At 45.0% G+C, this 20,671-nt stretch overlaps 2 protein-coding genes and 1 long non-coding RNA gene across 3 annotated transcripts in view; 2 read left to right on the forward strand and 1 right to left on the reverse strand.

Moving 5' to 3' along the window:
- Positions 1-20,671, reverse strand: part of LOC125777044 (putative nuclease HARBI1) — a 348,853-nt gene that overhangs the window by 225,507 nt on the left and 102,675 nt on the right. The window lies entirely within an intron of this gene.
- LOC125777047 (uncharacterized) lies at positions 2,091-10,155 on the forward strand. Its single transcript, XR_007422067.1, has 2 exons — positions 2,091-2,224; positions 9,713-10,155. It is a non-coding gene; the product is annotated as an uncharacterized LOC125777047 (long non-coding RNA).
- Positions 7,353-10,155, forward strand: LOC125777038 (uncharacterized). Its single transcript, XM_049450864.1, has 2 exons — positions 7,353-9,712; positions 9,773-10,155. The coding sequence occupies exon 1, from the start codon at positions 7,353-7,355 to the stop codon at positions 8,829-8,831; it is 1,479 nt and encodes a 492-aa protein (XP_049306821.1). The 3' UTR covers positions 8,832-9,712; positions 9,773-10,155.

The following is a 20,671-nucleotide window of genomic DNA, read 5'->3' on the forward strand; positions in this document are numbered from 1 at the left end:
TAGATTAAGGTGTAAAATTTCAACCAGAGGACCGAAATCCAAGCAATTTTATATACACATATACTATTTATAGGAGAATGGAGTCGACTTCCGGACTGAGGCGAGTTAGCTCTTGTGGTATTTACTGCAGTGGGCATATAAAGGAGCGCAAATTTGTCATTCACCCCGGTGGATAAACGTCTAGCCGCAATCCGCATCAAAGCGAAGTTCTTCAACATATGGCTGACCTGCGCCCACGCCCTGACGGAAGAGAAGGACGATGTGACCAAAGATGCCTTCTATGAGTGCTTGGAGCGCACCTATGAGAGCTGCCCCCGCCATGATATCAAAATCGTTTTTGGCGACTATAACACCAGGGTGGGGAAAAAAGGTATTTTTGGCACTACGGTCGGTAAATTCGACCTCCAAAATGAAACATCCACAAATTGGTTAGGGCTTATCGACTTCGCCGTGGCCGAAATATGGTCATCTGTAGCACTAGATTCCAGCATAAAAAAATTCATCAAGCCATCTGGCTACCTCGCAACGTTACGATCGACAATAACACGTACGGGATGGGATAGATATCGAGAGTTGAAGAGGGAAACGAGACGCATTTGCAGACACAAAAAGAAAGAGGCCGAAATGCGTGAGTATGAAGAGCTTGACAAGCTGGTCGGGGTAAAGCTCGAAAATTCTACGAAAAAATGCGGCGACTAACAGAAGGTTTCAAGACCATAGCATAACCCCCAAAAGTGGCCTAGTGACCGATGCCCAAAGCATACTAAAATTATGGAGCCAGCCTGCTGAATGGCAGTAAAAGTACAACGCCCAGGAACCCGAAACCCCAATCGATGACGATGGAGTAGACGTTCCATTGTCCGACCATGAAGACTTTCGAATAGGAATTACCCGCCTGAAGAACAACAAAGCAGCGGATGCCGATGGCCCACACGGCGGGAAGAACTGATAAGGAGCATGCATCAGCTTTTTTTTTTTTAAATCGTCTTCGATTTCAAAACTGCCTTTGTCAGCATGAAAGGAGCTGCCTTTATGTCGCGATGTCTGAATTTGGTATCCTCGCAAAACCAATACGGCTGTGTAAACTGACGTTAAGCGACACTTAAAGCTCCATCAGGATCGGGAAGGACCTCTCCGTTCGATACCAAACGAGGTTTCAGACAAGGCGACTCTCTTTCGTGTGACTTCTTCAACCTACTTCTGGAGAAAATAATTCGAGCTGCAGAACTAAACGAAGAAGGTACCATCTTCTATAAGAGTGTACAGCTGCTGGCGTATGCTGATAATATTGACATCATTGGCCTTAACAACCGCGCTGTTAGTTCTGCTTTCTCCAGAATGGATAAAGAAGCGAAGCAAATGAGTCTTGTAGTGAACGAGGGCAAGACGAAATATCTCCTGTCATCAAACAAACAGTCGTCGCACTCGCGACTAGGCACCCACGTCATTGTTGACAGTCATAACTTCGAAGCTGTGGATAATTTCGTCTATCTTAGAACCACCACCAACACCAACAACAACGTCAGCCTCAAAATCCAACGCAGGACATCTCTTGCCAACAGGTGCTACTTCGGGCTAATTGGCAATTGAGAAAAACTTGTAAAGTCTGTGAGAACTAAATATCTTGTAGAATTTAGTCCACACAAAGGCCCACCCTATTGTTCACAAGTATGCATACGCAGCGGTAAAATCACGCCACCGCCAGCAACACACGCCATCCCAGCAACACACGCCATCCCAACGCAACAACAGCAAGTATGCATACGCAGCGGTAAAATCACGCCACCGCCAGCAACACACGCCATCCCAGCAACACACGCCATCCCCACGCAACATGTTGCGAATGTGCTAGCACGCAACACAGGCTTGGTGGGTAGTTAGATGGCGGACGATCAGGCAGTCAGCACGGGACTGTGACAGCGTACACACGTGTTGGGCATCAGACTATGCAGTGAGTTTATCCTCTGGCTAGTCTTGGTACCCTAACTTGTGAACGCCGTATGTTAAGGGTGAGCTCGGTAGTGAGTTTATCCTCTGACCGACTCAACCGTTAACATCGCGGTCGCTAAGGCAGTCTTCCGTGGTCCGGGGTCTTTAAAAGTGACCGTCGCAGTAAAGCCGAACGTCGGCAGAAGCAGCGCGTGGTAAAAGTGGTGATAGCAAGGTCCAGTAAAGCCGAGCGTCGGCAGAGGCAGCGGCGCGTGGTCAACGTAGTGATAGCAAGGTCCAGTACAGCCGAGCGTCGGCAGAGGCAGCAGCGCGTGGTCAACGTAGCGACAGCAAGGCGTAGTGAAGCCTACGCGCGCGTCGGCAGAAGTAGCCGAGCGCAGAAAGCGTAGCACGCGAGAGTGAACGCGTATAGCAGGGCAGCGACAGGGAGGCCCACACGAGCGCCGGCAGAAGCAGCAGCGCGTGGTCGAAGTGGTGGCAGCAAGTCGTCTAGCACCCAGGAGCGCAGCAGAGCGGGGAAACGGTATTGCCCTAGCGGAGCACACCGAACCGTTACCCCAACAGCGCCGTCCTCAGGAGACGTCCTGTGTCGTGGGCTAATATATTATATTAGATATTTAGTTGAGTTGAATAAATAAAGAAACGGTTCGCAGAGGAGCCCCAACATTTACAAATTTATTGTAACGAACCCTGGACACGGCGAGTATACCTCAGCAATTATCCTTGTAAGAAGCAGGGGCAACAAAAGCTTCGTTACAATTGGCGCCCGAGCAGGGACCCTGCGGATCGTATATTATCAGGAAGACGACATTTAGTACGGAGATGGCAGATCTCATGTGGTTAGACAACGTGTCCAAGGAGCAGCTAATCTCCTTCGCACAGAGTCTGGGAGTTGACCACATAGGCACCACGCGGGAGATTCGTAAGCGGATAACTACATTGGCAGCCAAGGCGCACGGAGACCCCGAAGTAGAGGAAAAATTTTTACAAATGGAAGCTGCGTACAAAACAAGTGAGATCGCTTCACGAGACGAAGGCGATCAGAAGACAACATTCCCAGCAGACCAAGACAGAGGGACCGCGAGCACATTCGCGGAATCATCACGGCTACAGCCGCCAGAAAGAAACAGGCTACTTCAACAGAACCACATGGTTACATTCGCACCCATCATCGACCAGGTAAGGAAGTGGTCCGTGAAATACGACGGCGGGCGAGACCCATTAGCGTTTGTCGAGAGACTAGAAGAGCTCTCCGAAGTGTACATGGTGAATGTGGACATCCTTCCAAGAACCATGCCCGAATTATTGTGCGGTACCGCTCTCCAATGGTATCGCAACAATAACGAACATTGGGAGAGCTGGACAACCTTCAAAAAGGACTTTCTGCGATTCTTCCTACCAGCACGTTACTTCGAACGCCTCGAAGATAACATTCGGCAGCGAAGACAACACGTTCGAGAAAAGTACAAGGACTACGTTCTCGCTATGCAGACCTTAATGCGACACGTGGGGTATAATCCGGAAGAGCGACTGGAAAGAATTTTTCGGAATAGTCACACCGATTATTTGCTCTACATTCAGCGGCGAGATTTCGAGACGCTGGCCGAACTCATCACACTGGCAGAAGAGTACGAAGGGATATATGAAGGACAACGACGAGGAGGAGAGCCACCTCGACGCGAGATGACGAGACACATTATAGGTGACCACGAGGCGAGACATGCAAGTAGGCCGTTACCACGTGCACCACAGCACCACGCGACGGTAGATGCGAATCGTGAGCAACCATCTACGAGTGGAGCCGTTAGGCCGGGAAATATCTGCTTCAGATGTGGTCAGGAAGGTCACCATGCCAGGAGATGCCGTAATCCCAGGAAATTATGTTGCAGGGAGTGTGGCCGAGCGGATGTGCTAACAAAAGAATGTTGTCATCGACAACGGGGAAACGACGAAGGGTTTCGCCAAAGACAAGGCGCGGCGGACCCACGGAAATCAGCGCCAAACCACCAATAATTTTGCATCAGGAACGCGGCCGGCTATACGCCCTAATCACGCTGGGCGGAGAACCGGCGGAAGCCGTCATCGACACCGGCGCTTCGAAAAGTTTCGTATCACCACGAGTTGCAGAACATATGGACGCAACCGGGAACAGTAAGAAGGTGGCCGTAGCTATCGAGATACAAATGGCCGATGGCACCACCAGCAAGATTTTCGACGCCGTGGAAACCACCATTCAACTCGGACAGACATCGCTAAAGGCAGTGTTACACGTGATGCCCGGAGCGATTGATGACGTCATACTTGGATTGGATACACTGGGGAACATGGGAGCTATAGTATCCTGCGGAGGTCACCAGGTAGTGCTGAAAGCGTCAGATGCGCAGCAATCAACGGCAGCCCGCACCATGTCATCCAAAGCCGTAAGCAACGTAACCCTTAATACGCCAGACACACGCCTGCTAAAGCGCAGGATGAAGAAGAAAACCAGACGAGAACCTAAGTGCAGGAGGGTCAATCGACTCGGGACTTCATCGGCCGTCAACCAGAGGAACGAAGCGGCCCGTATACGTGATTTTTTAGACGAAGAACTTCGAAAATTTGAAAGCATGAATGGAGTGACGACCGTGGCGGAACATAAAATCACTATGACCGACAGCCGACCAATCAAGCAACGATATTTTCCACGGAATCCAGCGATGCAGGCCATCATCAACGCCGAGATCGACGAGCTGCTGGCGAAGAAATGTATTGAGCCGTCTCATAGCCCACACAGCGCACCGATTGTGTTGGCACGGAAGAAGAACGGTAAGTGGCGTTTATGCGTGGATTATCGGCAACTCAACGCCCGATCTGTACCCGACGCATACCCCTTACCTAGGATACAACATATACTTGACAAGTTACGAAGAGCAAGGTACATTAGTAGTCTGGATCTCAAGAACGGCTACTGGCAGATACCTTTGGAGCAAGGCAGCCGCCCGTATACCGCCTTTACCGTACCTGGGCGTGGCCTATTTCAATGGCGCGTGATGCCATTCGGTTTACATTCGGCACCAGCGACGTTCCAGAGAGTACTCGACCAGGTCATAGGCCCGGAGATGGAACCACACGCCTTCGCCTACCTGGACGATATAATCGTCATAGGCTCTACATTCGAGGAACACATACGGAATTTGCGAAAGGTACTGCAGAGACTACAGCAGAACAACCTTCGAATTAACCCTGAAAAGTGCGAATTTTTTTAAGAAGGAACTCCGATACTTAGGTCATGTGATTAGTGACAAAGGCATCCACACCGACCCCGAGAAAGTTGCAGCAATCCAGGAGCTGAAGCCACCAACTAACGTGAAAGAAGTCCGTCAGTATCTGGGGATAGCCTCTTGGTATCGCCGCTTTGTGCCAGATTTCGCGACCATGAGCCAGCCGCTCACAGCTCTCTTGAAGAAAGGGAAGCACTGGAAATGGGGACCTGAGCAACAATCAGCATTTGAAAGCATCAAGCAAAAGTTAACGGAGGCTCCCGTCCTGGCATGTCCGGATTTCAGCCAGGCATTCACTTTGCAGACGGACGCCAGCAACATCGGCCTTGGAGCCGTACTGACGCAGAATCTGGAAGGAGGAGAACGCGTAATAGCCTACGCCAGCCGAAAATTAAATGAGGCAGAGAAAAACTATTCAGCTACCGAAAAGGAGTGCCTCGCCATAGTCTGGGGAATTCGGAAAATGAGACCTTACCTAGAAGGATATCGATTCAAGGTGATAACCGATCACATGTCACTGAAGTGGCTGAATTCCATAGAGAGCCCTTCCGGTCGTATAGCACGATGGGCTTTAGAGTTACAGCAGCATACTTTCGACATCGAATATCGCAAAGGGAAACTCAACCAAGTAGCAGACGCACTGTCCCGACAGCCGCTAGAGACCATAAGGCAAGCGACGACGATGGCTCCACAATGCAAATGGTGGCGTAAACGAGTAGAAGAAGTTCGCGCAAACCCAGAGAAGTACGCAGATTACATGGAGAAGGATGGCCAACTTTACCGCCACATTCCGTGCAGATCTCAGGATGAAGAGGCCGTACCCTGGAAGCTATGCGTGCCTAAGCCACTCCGCATAAGAGTGCTGCAGGAGAACCACGATATTCCTAGCGCCGGACACATGGGCATACGCCGGACAGTAGCCCGAGTCGCCAACCGATATTATTGGCCAGGAATGTTCCGCGACATTAGCCAGTACGTACGGCGGTGTGAGTCCTGCCAGAAATACAAGGAAGGACAGCAGAGACCAGCAGGGAAGATGCTCTCACAGGTAGCACAGGAACCGTTTGCCACAGTTTGCACCGACTTCATCGGACCCTTACCGCGATCAACCCATGGCAACACAATGCTACTAGTGTTTTTCGACCGCTTCAGCAAATGGGTTGAGCTAGTCCCCATGAGGCGCGCTACATCTGAAGGACTTCGTCGCGCATTTAGAGAGAGAATCCTCGCAAGATTTGGTGTTCCGAAGATTCTTATTTCGGACAATGGTGTTCAATTTACGAGTACACTATGGCAACACTATCTAAAGGAATTAGGGGTACGCCAGCAATTCACGGCGCCGTATACACCCCAAGAAAATCCCACGGAAAGGGTAAACCGCACGATCAAGCGAATTATTGCACAACTCAGCAAATCACGACATCAGCAATGGGACGATTTTCTCCCTGAGATCGAGCTCGCAGTGAATTCCAGCATATCGGCCTCCACAGGGTATAGCCCGGCATTTCTCGTACAAGGACGAGAACCGCGACTGCCAAATGCCCTTTTCGACGAAGTTAATATTGGCACAGGTATGATGCCCACGACGGCTGAAGAGAAGTACAACAGGATGCAGGAAGCCTTCAGAATCGTTCGACAAAACATGGAGAGAGCATCCACGGACCAAGCCCGCCACTATAATTTGAGGCGTAGAAAATGGACCCCTGCGATCGGAGAGCTAGTTCTGGCGAAGGAACATCATCTCTCTAAAGCCGCAGACGGTTTCGCCGCAAAGTTAGCCCCGAAGTACGATGGTCCTTATAAAATTCTAAGATACATTTCACCAGTGATCGTACATGTCCAGAAGATCGACGGTGGCAAGGAGAAAACAGTGAACATCAGCGAATTGAAGCTGTACAACAGTTTCGCGGCAGTGTAAAATAAATAAACATTACAAATTTAAAAATTACAAATTTAAAAATTTCAAACTTAAAAATTACAAATTGGAAAAAAAAAAAAAATGAAAATAAAAATAAATATAAATCCTTACTCAAACGAGCATATCTGCTGGCCAAACGAGTAGATCAAAATTCATTCGACCGTGAGCCGTCAGCGAAGTAAGACAGCCGGAGAATTTCACTAAAGTTTATACGTACATACGAGATGGATAAGGATAAATTGACACGGAGCGTGAAGCGATTCCGCGAACGGATGGAGGAAGAGCAGCGGAAGCTACCTAGGATACGAACACTGGAGGCAGCGGGCACTTCTGGCACTAGAAGTGCCAAATCGGCACGCGCAGATGCCTTGCAGGCAGCGACGCAACATCTGGCGCGACGCACAAGGGTAGCAACAGCGAGCCACGGAACCGACGCCACCACATCGCCCCAGGTCAACGACGCCACCACAGCGCACACCAACGACCTTAACGCCGCGACAAATTCCGCAAAGGCCCGTAAGGTGCAGACTGTCATGAGGCGCTCTATGGCAGCGCACATAAGTACGACGCGCCGAGCTTCATGGACTGCAGCGTCACAAAGAACCAGCCTGGCCACGGGGCCAGTAATCGTCGGAAGGATCAGTAGCAGCGAAGCGTCTACCTCTGACGACGCCACCGTCCCTTGGAGATCGCCAGTGATCGAACTCTCCTCCGAAAATGAAGGTACGCTACTGGAGAACGAGAAGGCAGAACTTACCTTCCCAGCGGGACCAAGCGGAGTCTGCCTATACCAAACAGACTTACGATCCCTGGAGGACGGATCGTGGCTCACCGACACGGTCATCGATGCGTATGCGAAGTACCTGGAAACTGAATTTGGCCCGGAAGCCACAGTTCTTAGCCCATTCGTGGTCTGGCAGCTGAACCAGCCAGGAAGGCGCGACGAAAACTTCCGCCGCATTCACCGCTGGATTCGCAACGTGGACATATTTGGACAAAGGGTAGTCCTAGCGCCACACAACGCCGCCCATCACTGGTACCTTCTCGCCCTATCCAACCGTGAGCTCACGCACCACGTCACGGACACAGTCTGCCATCAACCCCACCAGATATGGGTTGCAGATTCCTGGATGAGGGGCAAGGTCACCCACGCAACCACGGCCTGGCGCGAATTCCTCCAGTGGGAGTACAAGGAAAGGGGCGGAGAAGGAGACTTCGAATACCGGGAACTGCTGCTAGACGTACCCCAGCAAGAAAACACAAATGACTGCGGTATCTACGTGCTGGAGACAATAGAGCGGGTCATGCGGTACGCAGGACGAGGCGAAGGGGCACCCGGATGCATCTCCGAACCCTTCACGGCGAAGCTAGCAGCTGAAAAGCGAGCCCAAATATTGGCCACCTTCAGACGACACCAGACAACACCCGCGCCCAACGTTGCAATACCACCACCATCATCTGTGGAAGTAGAGCTGCCACCAGAAGGTCTAAAAATTTCCATCGCCGATGCAGACGGGACAGCGCTAGAGGCCTTCCCGGAGATCGCGGATAGAATTCGCAGAGGCCTCAACGACCTCTCAGGTGGCATCGGGAAGCACCGCCTCAAATTCAACACCACAAAATACAAAGTGGTCATGTACCGGTGGGGCGCCCACATCAAAGCAAAAACCACAACAACAACCCCGGCAACTGAAGAGCCCTAAGGGGGAAAATTTCTTTTTCTAAAACTTTATACTTAGTTTAAGCTATATAGTTCCTAATTACAAAAAAAAAAAAAAAAAAAAAAAAAAAATTGAATTTATATGGAATAAGCGTGAAAAAAAATATATATATTGAACAAACAAAACGAAAACGAAAAAACAAGGGTATCAAATATACTGTATACTTATAGGTGTAAACCTTAGAATTTTTCTTGTTTAAGCCAAATGACGATTGTAACTACATATGTATATGTACTTTTAGGCGTAAATCTTAGATTTTTTTTTTTCTATAACAAATAACTATTGTAAGTTAACAATATTGTATTTTAAACTTTTTAAGAAACCATTGTAAATTTACAATAGAATTTATTGAATTTTGCATGGAATGCAAAACCCTCCGAAGTGGGGGGGGAGTGTGAGAACTAAATATCTTGTAGAATTTAGTCCACACAAAGGCCCACCCTATTGTTCACAAGTATGCATACGCAGCGGTAAAATCACGCCACCGCCAGCAACACACGCCATCCCAGCAACACACGCCATCCCCACGCAACATGTTGCGAATGTGCTAGCACGCAACACAGGCTTGGTGGGTAGTTAGATGGCGGACGATCAGTCAGTCAGCACGGGACTGTGACAGCGTACACACGTGTTGGGCATCAGACTATGCAGTGAGTTTATCCTCTGGCTAGTCTTGGTACCCTAACTTGTGAACGCCGTATGTTAAGGGTGAGCTCGGTAGTGAGTTTATCCTCTGACCGACTCAACCGTTAACATCGCGGTCGCTAAGGCAGTCTTCCGTGGTCCGGGGTCTTTAAAAGTGACCGTCGCAGTAAAGCCGAACGTCGGCAGAAGCAGCGCGTGGTAAAAGTGGTGATAGCAAGGTCCAGTAAAGCCGAGCGTCGGCAGAGGCAGCGGCGCGTGGTCAACGTAGTGATAGCAAGGTCCAGTACAGCCGAGCGTCGGCAGAGGCAGCAGCGCGTGGTCAACGTAGCGACAGCAAGGCGTAGTGAAGCCTACGCGCGCGTCGGCAGAAGTAGCCGAGCGCAGAAAGCGTAGCACGCGAGAGTGAACGCGTATAGCAGGGCAGCGACAGGGAGGCCCACACGAGCGCCGGCAGAAGCAGCAGCGCGTGGTCGAAGTGGTGGCAGCAAGTCGTCTAGCACCCAGGAGCGCAGCAGAGCGGGGAAACGGTATTGCCCTAGCGGAGCACACCGAACCGTTACCCCAACAGCGCCGTCCTCAGGAGACGTCCTGTGTCGTGGGCTAATATATTATATTAGATATTTAGTTGAGTTGAATAAATAAAGAAACGGTTCGCAGAGGAGCCCCAACATTTACAAATTTATTGTAACGAACCCTGGACACGGCGAGTATACCTCAGCAATTATCCTTGTAAGAAGCAGGGGCAACAAAAGCTTCGTTACAAGTCCTCTCGACGAACAAAAGCCAAACTCTATAAGTCGCTCATTATTCTCGTCCTGCTATATGGTACACAGGCTTAAACGATGACAACATCTGATGAGTCGACGTTACGAATTTTCGAGAGAAAAATCCTGCGAAAGATTTATGATCCTCTGCGCGTTGACAACGGCGAATTTTGCATTCGTTGGAACGATGACTCGTATGAGATATACGACGACATTGACATATGTAGTTCAGCGAAGTAAAAGACAGCGTCTACGCTGGCTAAGTCATGTCGTCCGAATGGACGAAAACACTACAGCTCCGAAAGTATTCGACGCAGTATCCGCCGGGGAAGCAGAGGAAGAGGAAGACATCCACTCCGTTGGAAGGATTAGGTGGAGAAGAACCTGGCTTCGCTTGGAATCTCCGATTGGCGTCACCTTGCGAAAAGAAGAAACGACTGGCGCGCTGTTGTTAACACGTCTATAACCGCGTAATCGGTTTCAACCCCAGTAAAGGAGATAATATTTATAACTTATACACTGACCGATACGTTTGGCAAAAGGTTTGTTAGAAAAACGAAAATCTTTATATCGTCACCTGAAATGCAAAATAACGTATCATCAAAAAATTCGAAATTGAGTGTCTTATTGATTACGCTTCACTACTTCAAATTACGTACATAATATTGCATAGGTCTAACATTTCCAGGTTCTGCCCTCAGATATAAACCAGTTTTAATCAATATTAAAATTTTTTTTCACTCATGTTCCATTTCATTTCGTGTTTCGTTCATGCCACTGTAAATTTCCGAAAATGTTGTTATGTTATTTTGCATTTCAGGTGACGATATGTAATACTTATAAGGGGGGTATCGACTCTAACTTAGCTATTAACTATTATCATTAAATTGTTCCTATTTTAAACACTGAGATACACTGCATGCAGCATAAAGTAACTCAGAAGTTTCAAAATCTTTATATGTTAATATATGTATATTGACCCGATTCAACTTTTAATAATGCCAAGGAAAACCTACATATGAAGTCCCATAACTAAGCACTAAATAAAGATGTAGAGTTTTAATTTGGCACAAGAAATTGCAGTATCAAGTGACATCTATGAACTAAAAACTAAAACAAAAAATTAACCTGACTCCGCCCTCTAATTGGAATAATGTACATATCACCTAAACTACAAAAGCCAAGTTCGCTCTGAACAAATACCTACCGATACTGTAAAATGACATCGGAAGACAACTCCATCCTAAGTTAAAGTTCGATAAATCAATAACTAAATATGACAGAGCAATGACATTTTACCCCCGAGATGATATGAGAGAGCTTTAAAGGAGCCGTGAAATCACATATCGCGGGAGTTCTCCGACTGAATTAAACTAACTATGATGCGCGACATTTTCCTGACATTCCTATTTTACGGAGAAAAAATTTGCGAAATCGCCCTACAACCACGCCTACTTTCCATATAACACAATTTTAAATTTCTTTTAGTTCCTTCACTTTCCAGTGCACAAACCAAGCAGAAGTATGCCACGTTGTAACCAATAATTATTTTAATCCAACTAAAACTGTTCAAGCTGCTAGGTACCGAATATTTTGACTTTTTACCGCAAATATCGAACATTGTCTGAGATACATACATATACTACATAAATCAAATTCATGGAGAATACTCTCCTAACAGACAGTATGTGTGTCAAAAACGCGTTGCATCCAATACTTACTTTAGCCCTTATATACCATATTTAAAGATTTTCGAACTTCCGAGTGACTTTATACCGCAAACATCAGGCAATATGTGAATTATCTTAATAAATTTAAGAAAGTGTGCTTATCTTATAACGGTGCATATTTCTGCTCAGAATTAACAAAATCAGGTGAAAATTCTCTCTAAACCCAATATAACTAACAAGCCTTATATAGCTGAAGGTACTTCCCTGGCATTAATCTTTGCAAGTTGCAAGATTAGGAATTGTTTGGTTATACCTAAAGTTGGCTCTTTTTTACTTGTTTATATTTCAAGTCACTTTAAGCAGAGCCTTAGCAGTAAAAGACTTTAACAAAATTTGTTTTAATTAATGAAGCTGGCCGAAGTGGTCATCTTCTTTACAATTTATCACTAACTTATTGATATCTTAATTATTGTGACCAAAGCAGAGCATTTTTACTTGCATATGTACATATGTATATTATAGCAGCTATGAAATTCACTTATGTATATAATAGTTATATTCGTTTATTGAGGATGTCATATTTCAGATCAGCAGTCTTCCGATTATTAACTTTATCGAATCATTCGACGAAAAGTTTATTGAATGATAACTACCGGTTTCGGATTTAATGTAAACAATCTTCAGACCGTCGACAAGTTCAGGTTATAAAAATGAGTAAGTCTTGTGAAAAGGACACTAGGGCTGTTATCGTCCAGATGTACAAGGATGGAAAATTTTACGGAGTCATTGCAAAGACCCTAAATTTCAAGCGGTTGGCTTTTAATTAATGCAGTCAGGTATTTCAACAAGAATAAAATGACAAAACAAGATTCAAGAAAGAAGAGAGGTCGGAAATCTACTCTTCGGGAGGACGATTTAATTATTCGGGAGTCAAAAGAGGAACTCTATAAGTCGGCAAATAAAATTCGAGTTGTGGTTTTTGGAGAAAACCCCAATGCACTAACTGTAGATGCCGTAAAAAGACGATTACGCGAGGCAGGACTCTTTTGAAGAATTTCAAGGAAGAAGCCATTACTCTATGAAGGTAATCGAAGGGGCCGTTAGTTTTTCTAAATGAATACCGCCAATGGACAGCAAAATAATGGAAAAGAGTACTATTTTTCGAAGAAAGCAAGATAAATAGGATTTCTTCAGTTGAAAAAACTTGTAACCGCAGGCCTCTATGCAAGGAGTTGGACCCCAAATACACTGGGCTAACTTTAAAGCATGATGGCGACTGTATAATGACTTGAGGTGCCATTTCGTGGTGAGGTGTTAAGCCTATTTGTAAAATAAATGGGTTCATGGACCATTTCAGATATGTTTCAATAATGAACAACGTAATGTTACCATATCTTGATGACAATATGCCCATAATGTAAATTTACCAGCAAGATAACGACTTGAAACATACTGCGCGAGGTACAAAGCAATGGTTTCAGGAAAACATGGTTATGGGTCATGCATTCCGAACTTAATCCTATTCGAAAATCTTTAAACACATTTGAAAAAAAGAGTTCGTGCCCATAAAGTTAGAAATTTCCAGGAATTATACGAAAAGGTTAAACCAAAATGGAATCCAAAGAACATCTTGCCAAAGTTTAGTGGAGTAAATGTCTCTTAAATGTCAAACCGTGATTGATAACGGACAGTATTAACTTTAAACTCGAAATAAAATAAATTTTCCAAAAATAAAAAAACTTTTGTTTATTAGCTGCACGACCTAGTTTTGACTTTGAAGTCATAAAATGCCTATATTTTATAAAAGCTCTTTTATCTTCTTCTTAATTGGCGTAGACACCGCTTTCGCGATTATAGCCGAAGTTTTCATTGGGTGTTTTTTTTTACGTGGCGGGTCCCAAACCTAGCGCACAACCCTATGTAGGGGATGTTTCGCCTTCTCACTTTAGCTCGCCTTAAAACAGAAAACTTGGCCAAAGAACGGAAGTCGTGAGCTGCTTGAGCCATATGTAAAAGAATCGTTTCTGGCCACTCCCAAGTGAATGGCGATCAGAGAACTTTCCTCACTTGCGTGAACTTCTACACATGACCCCATCCTCCAAAGCTCTTTTATAGCAAAAACAAATTGGCTAATTTACAATAACTAAATATGCACAATTCATCTTTAAGACATACATACATATACTTATGTATGTAGTTTCGGAAATGAAAATAACAATCGATTAGGGTTTTTCCTTCTAGCGTTGTTAATTACTTGCACGCATCTGTATGTACATATGTACATATGTGTATGTTAACTTTTCATCAAAATAATACTTGGTGGGTAAAATATCCGTAAATAATACCAGAAATTGTGTGGGGAGCATACGTCGACGTCTGGGGGTAAATTCGAAAAAAATGAAGGCCAAAAAAAAATAAATACGGTTTTGTAAAGAATGAGCTTACACATAAAAAATAATCACACTTTTTGAACTTCAGAAGGAAAATATATTGTTTTTTTCTTAAGTTTAACTTTATTTGTTCAGTTATATTTACAGTATTTAAAGAGAATTTGTACAAAAAAACGGTAAATTCAATGGAAATTTTTTTATCGGTTTTAATTCTACTTTTTTTGTCGGTTTCAATATAGTTTAGTTGACTTCTGCTTACTAAGAACTTAACAACAAACAAAATTGAAGAAAATTCGGAACGAAACAAAAAGACCTAAAAAAATTTTAAGAAAGTATAGTAGTAAGCTTTGCGTGGTGAAGGTGTGGTCACGAGTGCATCTATTGGAATTGGAAACCGAGTAAAGGTTTTCGATTATACTTTAAAACATGTGTTTCGATATTTTTTTATTATTTTGTGATATTCTATTAATAATAGAATTTCAATTGTGGTTCTGTGTATATTTAAGTGTGAAAGTGTAGAAATATTTATGTATTTTGATAGTTTTCGAAATATCGAAATTTCCATCGCAAATTATTTCAAAGTAGTGACTCATCGTTAGATATTTACGACATATGTAAAATGATTTACTAATTTAATAATATCTTAAAATTCGAACGGGTTTAATAAAATAAAAGTTTATTATTCTGGCAGTTTTTGCATTACTACTATTATTTTATATACTAAATGCGTATATGTATGTACATATGCACAGTGACTCACACGACCAATCGGATAAACTCAGCTTTAACTTTGGATGTGATTTAATGCTATTGAAATGATAATTTAGCTAACATATTGCATATCATTAAAAAGGAAATTCTATGTACTTTTTATTTTTTACATAACCCAAAAAAACTTAACTTCATATAAACCCAAACAGTCCAATACGCACTTCAAATTCATCTCGGATAAAAACCAATAGAAGCCCATGGTAAAGTAGCGGGACTCCATTTCAAATTCTGTGAAAATGTGTAGTGCTTATTCTCTCATTGAACCAGTTGTAAATTGCGTAGCTTAATGTTTAGATATATAGTATATAATAACAGGAGGATGGAGTCATGTGTAGAAGTTCACGCAAGTGAGGAAAGTTCTCTGATTGCCATTCACTTGGGAGTGGCCAGAAACGATTCTTTTACATGTGACTCAAGCAGCTCACGACTTCCGGTCTTTGACCAAGTATCCTCTGGGTAGCCTAAGAACATCCGTTTGAAGGCGAGCTAACGTGAGAAGGCGAAACATCCCCTGCATAGGGTTGTGCGCTGGGTTTGGGACCCGCCACGTAAAAAAAACACTCCAGTGAATAGTCATAACCAGCCTCGGATGAGAGACCCCCCTTTTGATGACGACCATGGCAAACGAAATAAGGACTACGAATTGAGGGCATGCACCTGGAATGTCCGGTCCCTTAACTGGGAAGGTGCCACTGCCCAGCTGGTTGATGTCCTCGTGAAAACAAAGGCTGACATCACCGCCGTCCAAGAAATGCGATGGACGGGACAAGGACAGAGACGTGTAGGTCCTTGTGACATTTACTACAGTGGCCATATAAAGGAGCGCAAGTTTGGTGTGGGATTCGTGGTGGGAGAGAGACTTCGTCGCCGAGTACTATCATTCACTCCGGAGAATGAACGTCTAGCCACAATCCGCATCAAAGCGAGGTTCTTCAACATATCGCTGATTTGCGCCCACGCCCCGACGGAAGAGAAGGACGATGTGACCAAAGATGCTTTTTATGAGTGCTTGGAGCGCACTTATGTGAGATGCCCCCGTCACGATGTAAAAATCGTGCTTGGCGACTTCAACGCCAGGGTGGGCAAAGAAGGTATCTTTGGTACTACGGTCGGTAAATTCAGCCTCCACGAGGAAACTTCCCCAAATGGGTTGAGGCTGATCGACTTCGCCGGGGCCCGAAATATGGTTATCTGTAGTACTAGATTCCAGCATAAGAAGATCCATCAAGCTACCTGGCTGTCTCCGGATCGAAAAACTACCAACCAGATCGATCATGTTGTGATAGACGGAAGACACGTCTCCAGTGTTTTTAGATGTGCGTGCGCTCCGAGGTCCTAACATCGACTCGGACCACTATCTTGTTGCAGCTAAGATTCGCACCCGCCTCTGTGCAGCAAAAAACGCACGCCAACAAACACAAGGAAGGTTCGACGTCGAGAAGCTGCAATCACAACAGACAGCCGAACGATTCTCTACTCGGCTTGCACTCCTGCTCTCTGAGAGCACTCGTCAAACTCGGTATAAGGGAACTGTGGGACGGCATTTCAAACTCCTTACGTACAGCTGCAACCGAAACCATTGGTTTTCGGAAAGTGCAAAAGAACAGCTGGTACGACGAAGAGTGCCGTGTCGCAGCGGAGAGAAACAGACTACCTACCTCGCAACGTTACAATCGGCCACAACACGTGCGAGATGGAATAGATACCGAGAGTTGAAGAGGGAAGCGAGACGCATTTACAGACTAAAATAGAGAAAGGCCGAAATGCGTGAGTACGAAGAGTTAACAAGCTGGCCGACAGGGGTAATGCTCGAAAATTCTACGAAAAAATGCGGCGGCTTACAGAAGGTTTCAAGACCGGAGCATACTCCTGTAGAACCCCCCAAGGTGATCTAGCCACCGATGCCCAGAGCATACTTAAATTATGGAGGGAACACTTCTCCAGCCTGCTGAATGGCAGTGAACGCACAACAGCAGGAGAAGGCGAACCCGATACCCCAATCGATGACGATGGAGCAGACGTTCCATTGCCCGATCATGAAGAAGTTCGAATAGCAATTGCCCGTCTGAAAAACAACAAAGCGGCAGGGGCCGATGGATTGCCGGCCGAGCTATTCAAACACGGCGGCGAAGAACTGATAAGGAGCATGCATCAACTTCTTTGTAAAATATGGTCGGACGAAAGCATGCCCAACGATTGGAATCTAAGTGTGCTCTGCCCAATCCATAAAAAAGGAGACCCCACAATCTGCGCCAACTACCGTGGGATAAGCCTCCTCAACATCGCATATAAGGTTCTGTCGAGCGTACTGTGTGAGAGATTAAAGCCCACCGTCAACAAACTGATTGGACCTTATCAGTGTGGCTTCAGACCTGGTAAATCAACAACCGACCAGATATTCACCATGCGCCAAATCTTGGAAAAGACCCGTGAAAGGAGAATCGACACTCACCACCTATTCGTCGATTTCAAAGCTGCTTTCGATAGCACGAAAAGGAGCTGCCTTTATGCCGCGATGTCTGAATTTGGTATCCCCGCAAAACTAATACGGCTGTGTAAACTGACATTGAGCAACACGAAAAGCTCAGTCAGGATCGGGAAGGACCTTTCCGAGCCGTTCGATACCAAACGAGGTTTCACACAAGGCGACTCCCTATCGTGCGACTTTTTCAACCTGCTTCTGGAGAAAATAGTTCGAGCTGCAGAACTCAACAGAGAAGGTACCATCTTCTATAAGAGTGTACAACTGCTGGCGTATGCCGATGATATTGATATCATCGGCCTTAACACCCGCGCCGTTAGTTCTGCTTTCTCCAGACTGGACAAGGAAGCAAAAGAAATGGGTCTGGCAGTGAACGAGGACAAGACGAAATATCTCCTGTCATCAAACAAACAGTCGTCGCACTCGCGACTTGGCACTCACGTCACTGTTGACAGTCATAACTTTGAAGTTGTAGATAATTTCGTCTATCTTGGAACCAGCGTAAACACCACCAACAATGTCAGCCTAGAAATCCAACGCAGGATAACTCTTGCCAACAGGTGCTACTTCGGACTAAGTAGGCAATTGAGAAGCAAAGTCCTCTCCCGACAAACAAAAACCAAACTCTATAAGTCACTCATACAACTTTGAAGTTGTAGATAATTTCGTCTATCTTGGAACCAGCGTAAACACCACCAACAATGTCAGCCTAGAAATCCAACGCAGGATAACTCTTGCCAACAGGTGCTACTTCGGACTAAGTAGGCAATTGAGAAGCAAAGTCTTCTCCGACAAACAAAAACCAAACTCTATAAGTCACTCATAATTCCCGTCCTGCTTTATGGTGCAGAGGCCTGGACGATGTCAACAACAGATGAGTCGACGTTGCGAGTTTTCGAGAGAAAAGTTCTGCGAAAGATTTATGGTCCTTTGCGCGTTGGCCACGGCGAATATCGCATACGATGGAACGATGAGCTGTACGAGATATACGACGACATTGACATAGTTCAGCGAATTAAAAGACAGCGGCTACGCTGGCTAGGTCATGTTGTCCGGATGGACGAAAACACTCCAGCTCTGAAAGTATTCGACGCAGTACCCGCCGCGGGAAGCAGAGGAAGAGGAAGACCTCCACTCCGTTGGAAGGACCAAGTGGAGAAGGACCTGGCCTCGCTTGGAATATCCAATTGGCGCCACGTTGCGAAAAGAAGAAACGACTGGCGCGCGGTTATTAACTCGGCTATAATCGCATAAGCGGTGTCTACGCCAATTTAAGAGAAGAGAGAATGTTTAGATATATAGTATATAATATATGTATCAATTATGGCACCGTCACGTACTCAGACATCTATTAACATTAGAAATTTAATAATACAACTCCAAAAAGATGGAAAAACTATAAAAGAAATATCAGATATAGTAAAGCGAAGTACTTCCACTATCCACGATATTGTAGGAAAGTTTCGGAAGGAAAATGGAGAACAATCCAGAAAAGAAATTATTAACAGAAAATGATGAGCGTTTCATATTGCGAATTATTAAAAACAATCTGGAATCTAAGCAGAAACTACTTATAAAAATTATAGTTGAAAAGGATGTAGACCAAAAAATTTCAGCAGAAACTATTCGACGAACACTTCGAAACAACAATTTGCATGGAAGAGCGATGATAGAAAAGCCATATGTACATACATATGTATATTAGAAAAAAATAGTTGAATTTGCTAAAGCGCACCTGAACAAATCCAGAGAGTTTTGGAATAGGGTAAATTTCATAATTTTCATTGAATCTTACTGGAGACAGTTTCAATGATAAATTTGTGCATGATTTGGGTCCTTTTTATGGATGAAAGTAAATTCAATTTGCAAGGTTCGGATGGGCGCATGTTTGTATGACGGCGTCCTAATGAAGTTCATATTCCAAAACATACTAGAGCTACTATGAAGCATGGTGGTGGCTCAATCATGGTCTGGAGATGTGTATCAGCAAAGGGAACCGGCAATATGCATTTTGTAAAAATTATTATGGATCGTTTTCAGTACGTCGATATTCTCAAGGAGAATGTCAAAGCATATGGTGAAAAATTTGGTATCCAAAGATACTTTATTTTCTATCAGGGCAACGATCCGAAGCAGAAATCAGGAATCGCTCGAACTTGGCTGATATATAATTGCCCACACGTGATGGAAACACCGGTACAATCCCCAAATCTAAGTATAATTGAGCATGTGTGGAACGAAGTAGAACGAAAAGTGTATCGAAAACAGTATTGCAATATTGGGCAGTTTAAATACAGGAAGCATGGAATTCTGTAAAACCCGAATTTTATCAGAAACTGGTTGACTCGATCCGAAAACGTTTAGAAGCAGTAAAATCCGGTTAGTCGTGTGAGATGAATTTGAAGTGTGTATTGGACTTTTCGTGTTTATGTTAAATATGAAGTTACAATTTTTTTGGTCATATAATATGTTAGCAAAATTGTCATTTCAATAGCATTAACTTACATCTAAAGTTAAAGCTGAGTTCATCCGGTTGGTAGTGTGAGTCTTCTCTTCTTCTTTACTGGCGTAGACACCGCTTACGCGATTATAGCCGAGTCCTCAACAGCGCGCCAGTCGTTTCTTCTCTTCGCTACGTATGCCAAGCGAGGCCAGGTCCTTCTTCACTTGGTCCTTCAACCGGAGTGGAGGTCTTCCTCTACCTCTGCTTCCCGCGGCGGGTACTGCGTCGAATACTTTCAGAGCTGGAGTGTTTTCTTCCATCCGGACAACATGACCTAGCCGCTGTCTTTTCATTCGCTGAACTGCATATGTCAATGTCGTCGTATATCTCGTACGGCTCATCGTTCCATCGCAAGAGTAATCCTGCGTTGGATTTCCAGGCTGACATTGTTGGTGGTGTTTACGCTGGTTCCAAGATAGACGAAATTATCTACAACTTCAAAGTTATGACTATCAACAGTGACGTGAGAGCCAAGTCGCGAGTGCGACGACTGTTTGTTTGATGACAGGAGATATTTCGTCTTGCCCTCGTTCACTGCCACCCCCTTTGCGTTGCTTCCTTGTTCAGTCTGAAGAAAGCAGATATCAATATCATCGG

The sequence above is a fragment of the Bactrocera dorsalis genome, chromosome 3, assembly GCF_023373825.1.
Source record: "Bactrocera dorsalis isolate Fly_Bdor chromosome 3, ASM2337382v1, whole genome shotgun sequence".
NCBI classification, from domain to species: Eukaryota; Metazoa; Arthropoda; class Insecta; order Diptera; family Tephritidae; genus Bactrocera; species Bactrocera dorsalis.

What these genes read in the sequence shown, in the direction of transcription:
- LOC125777038 (XM_049450864.1), top strand. Translation starts at nt 7,353, where the DNA reads ATGGATAAGGATAAATTGACACGGAGCGTGAAGCGATTCCGCGAACGG.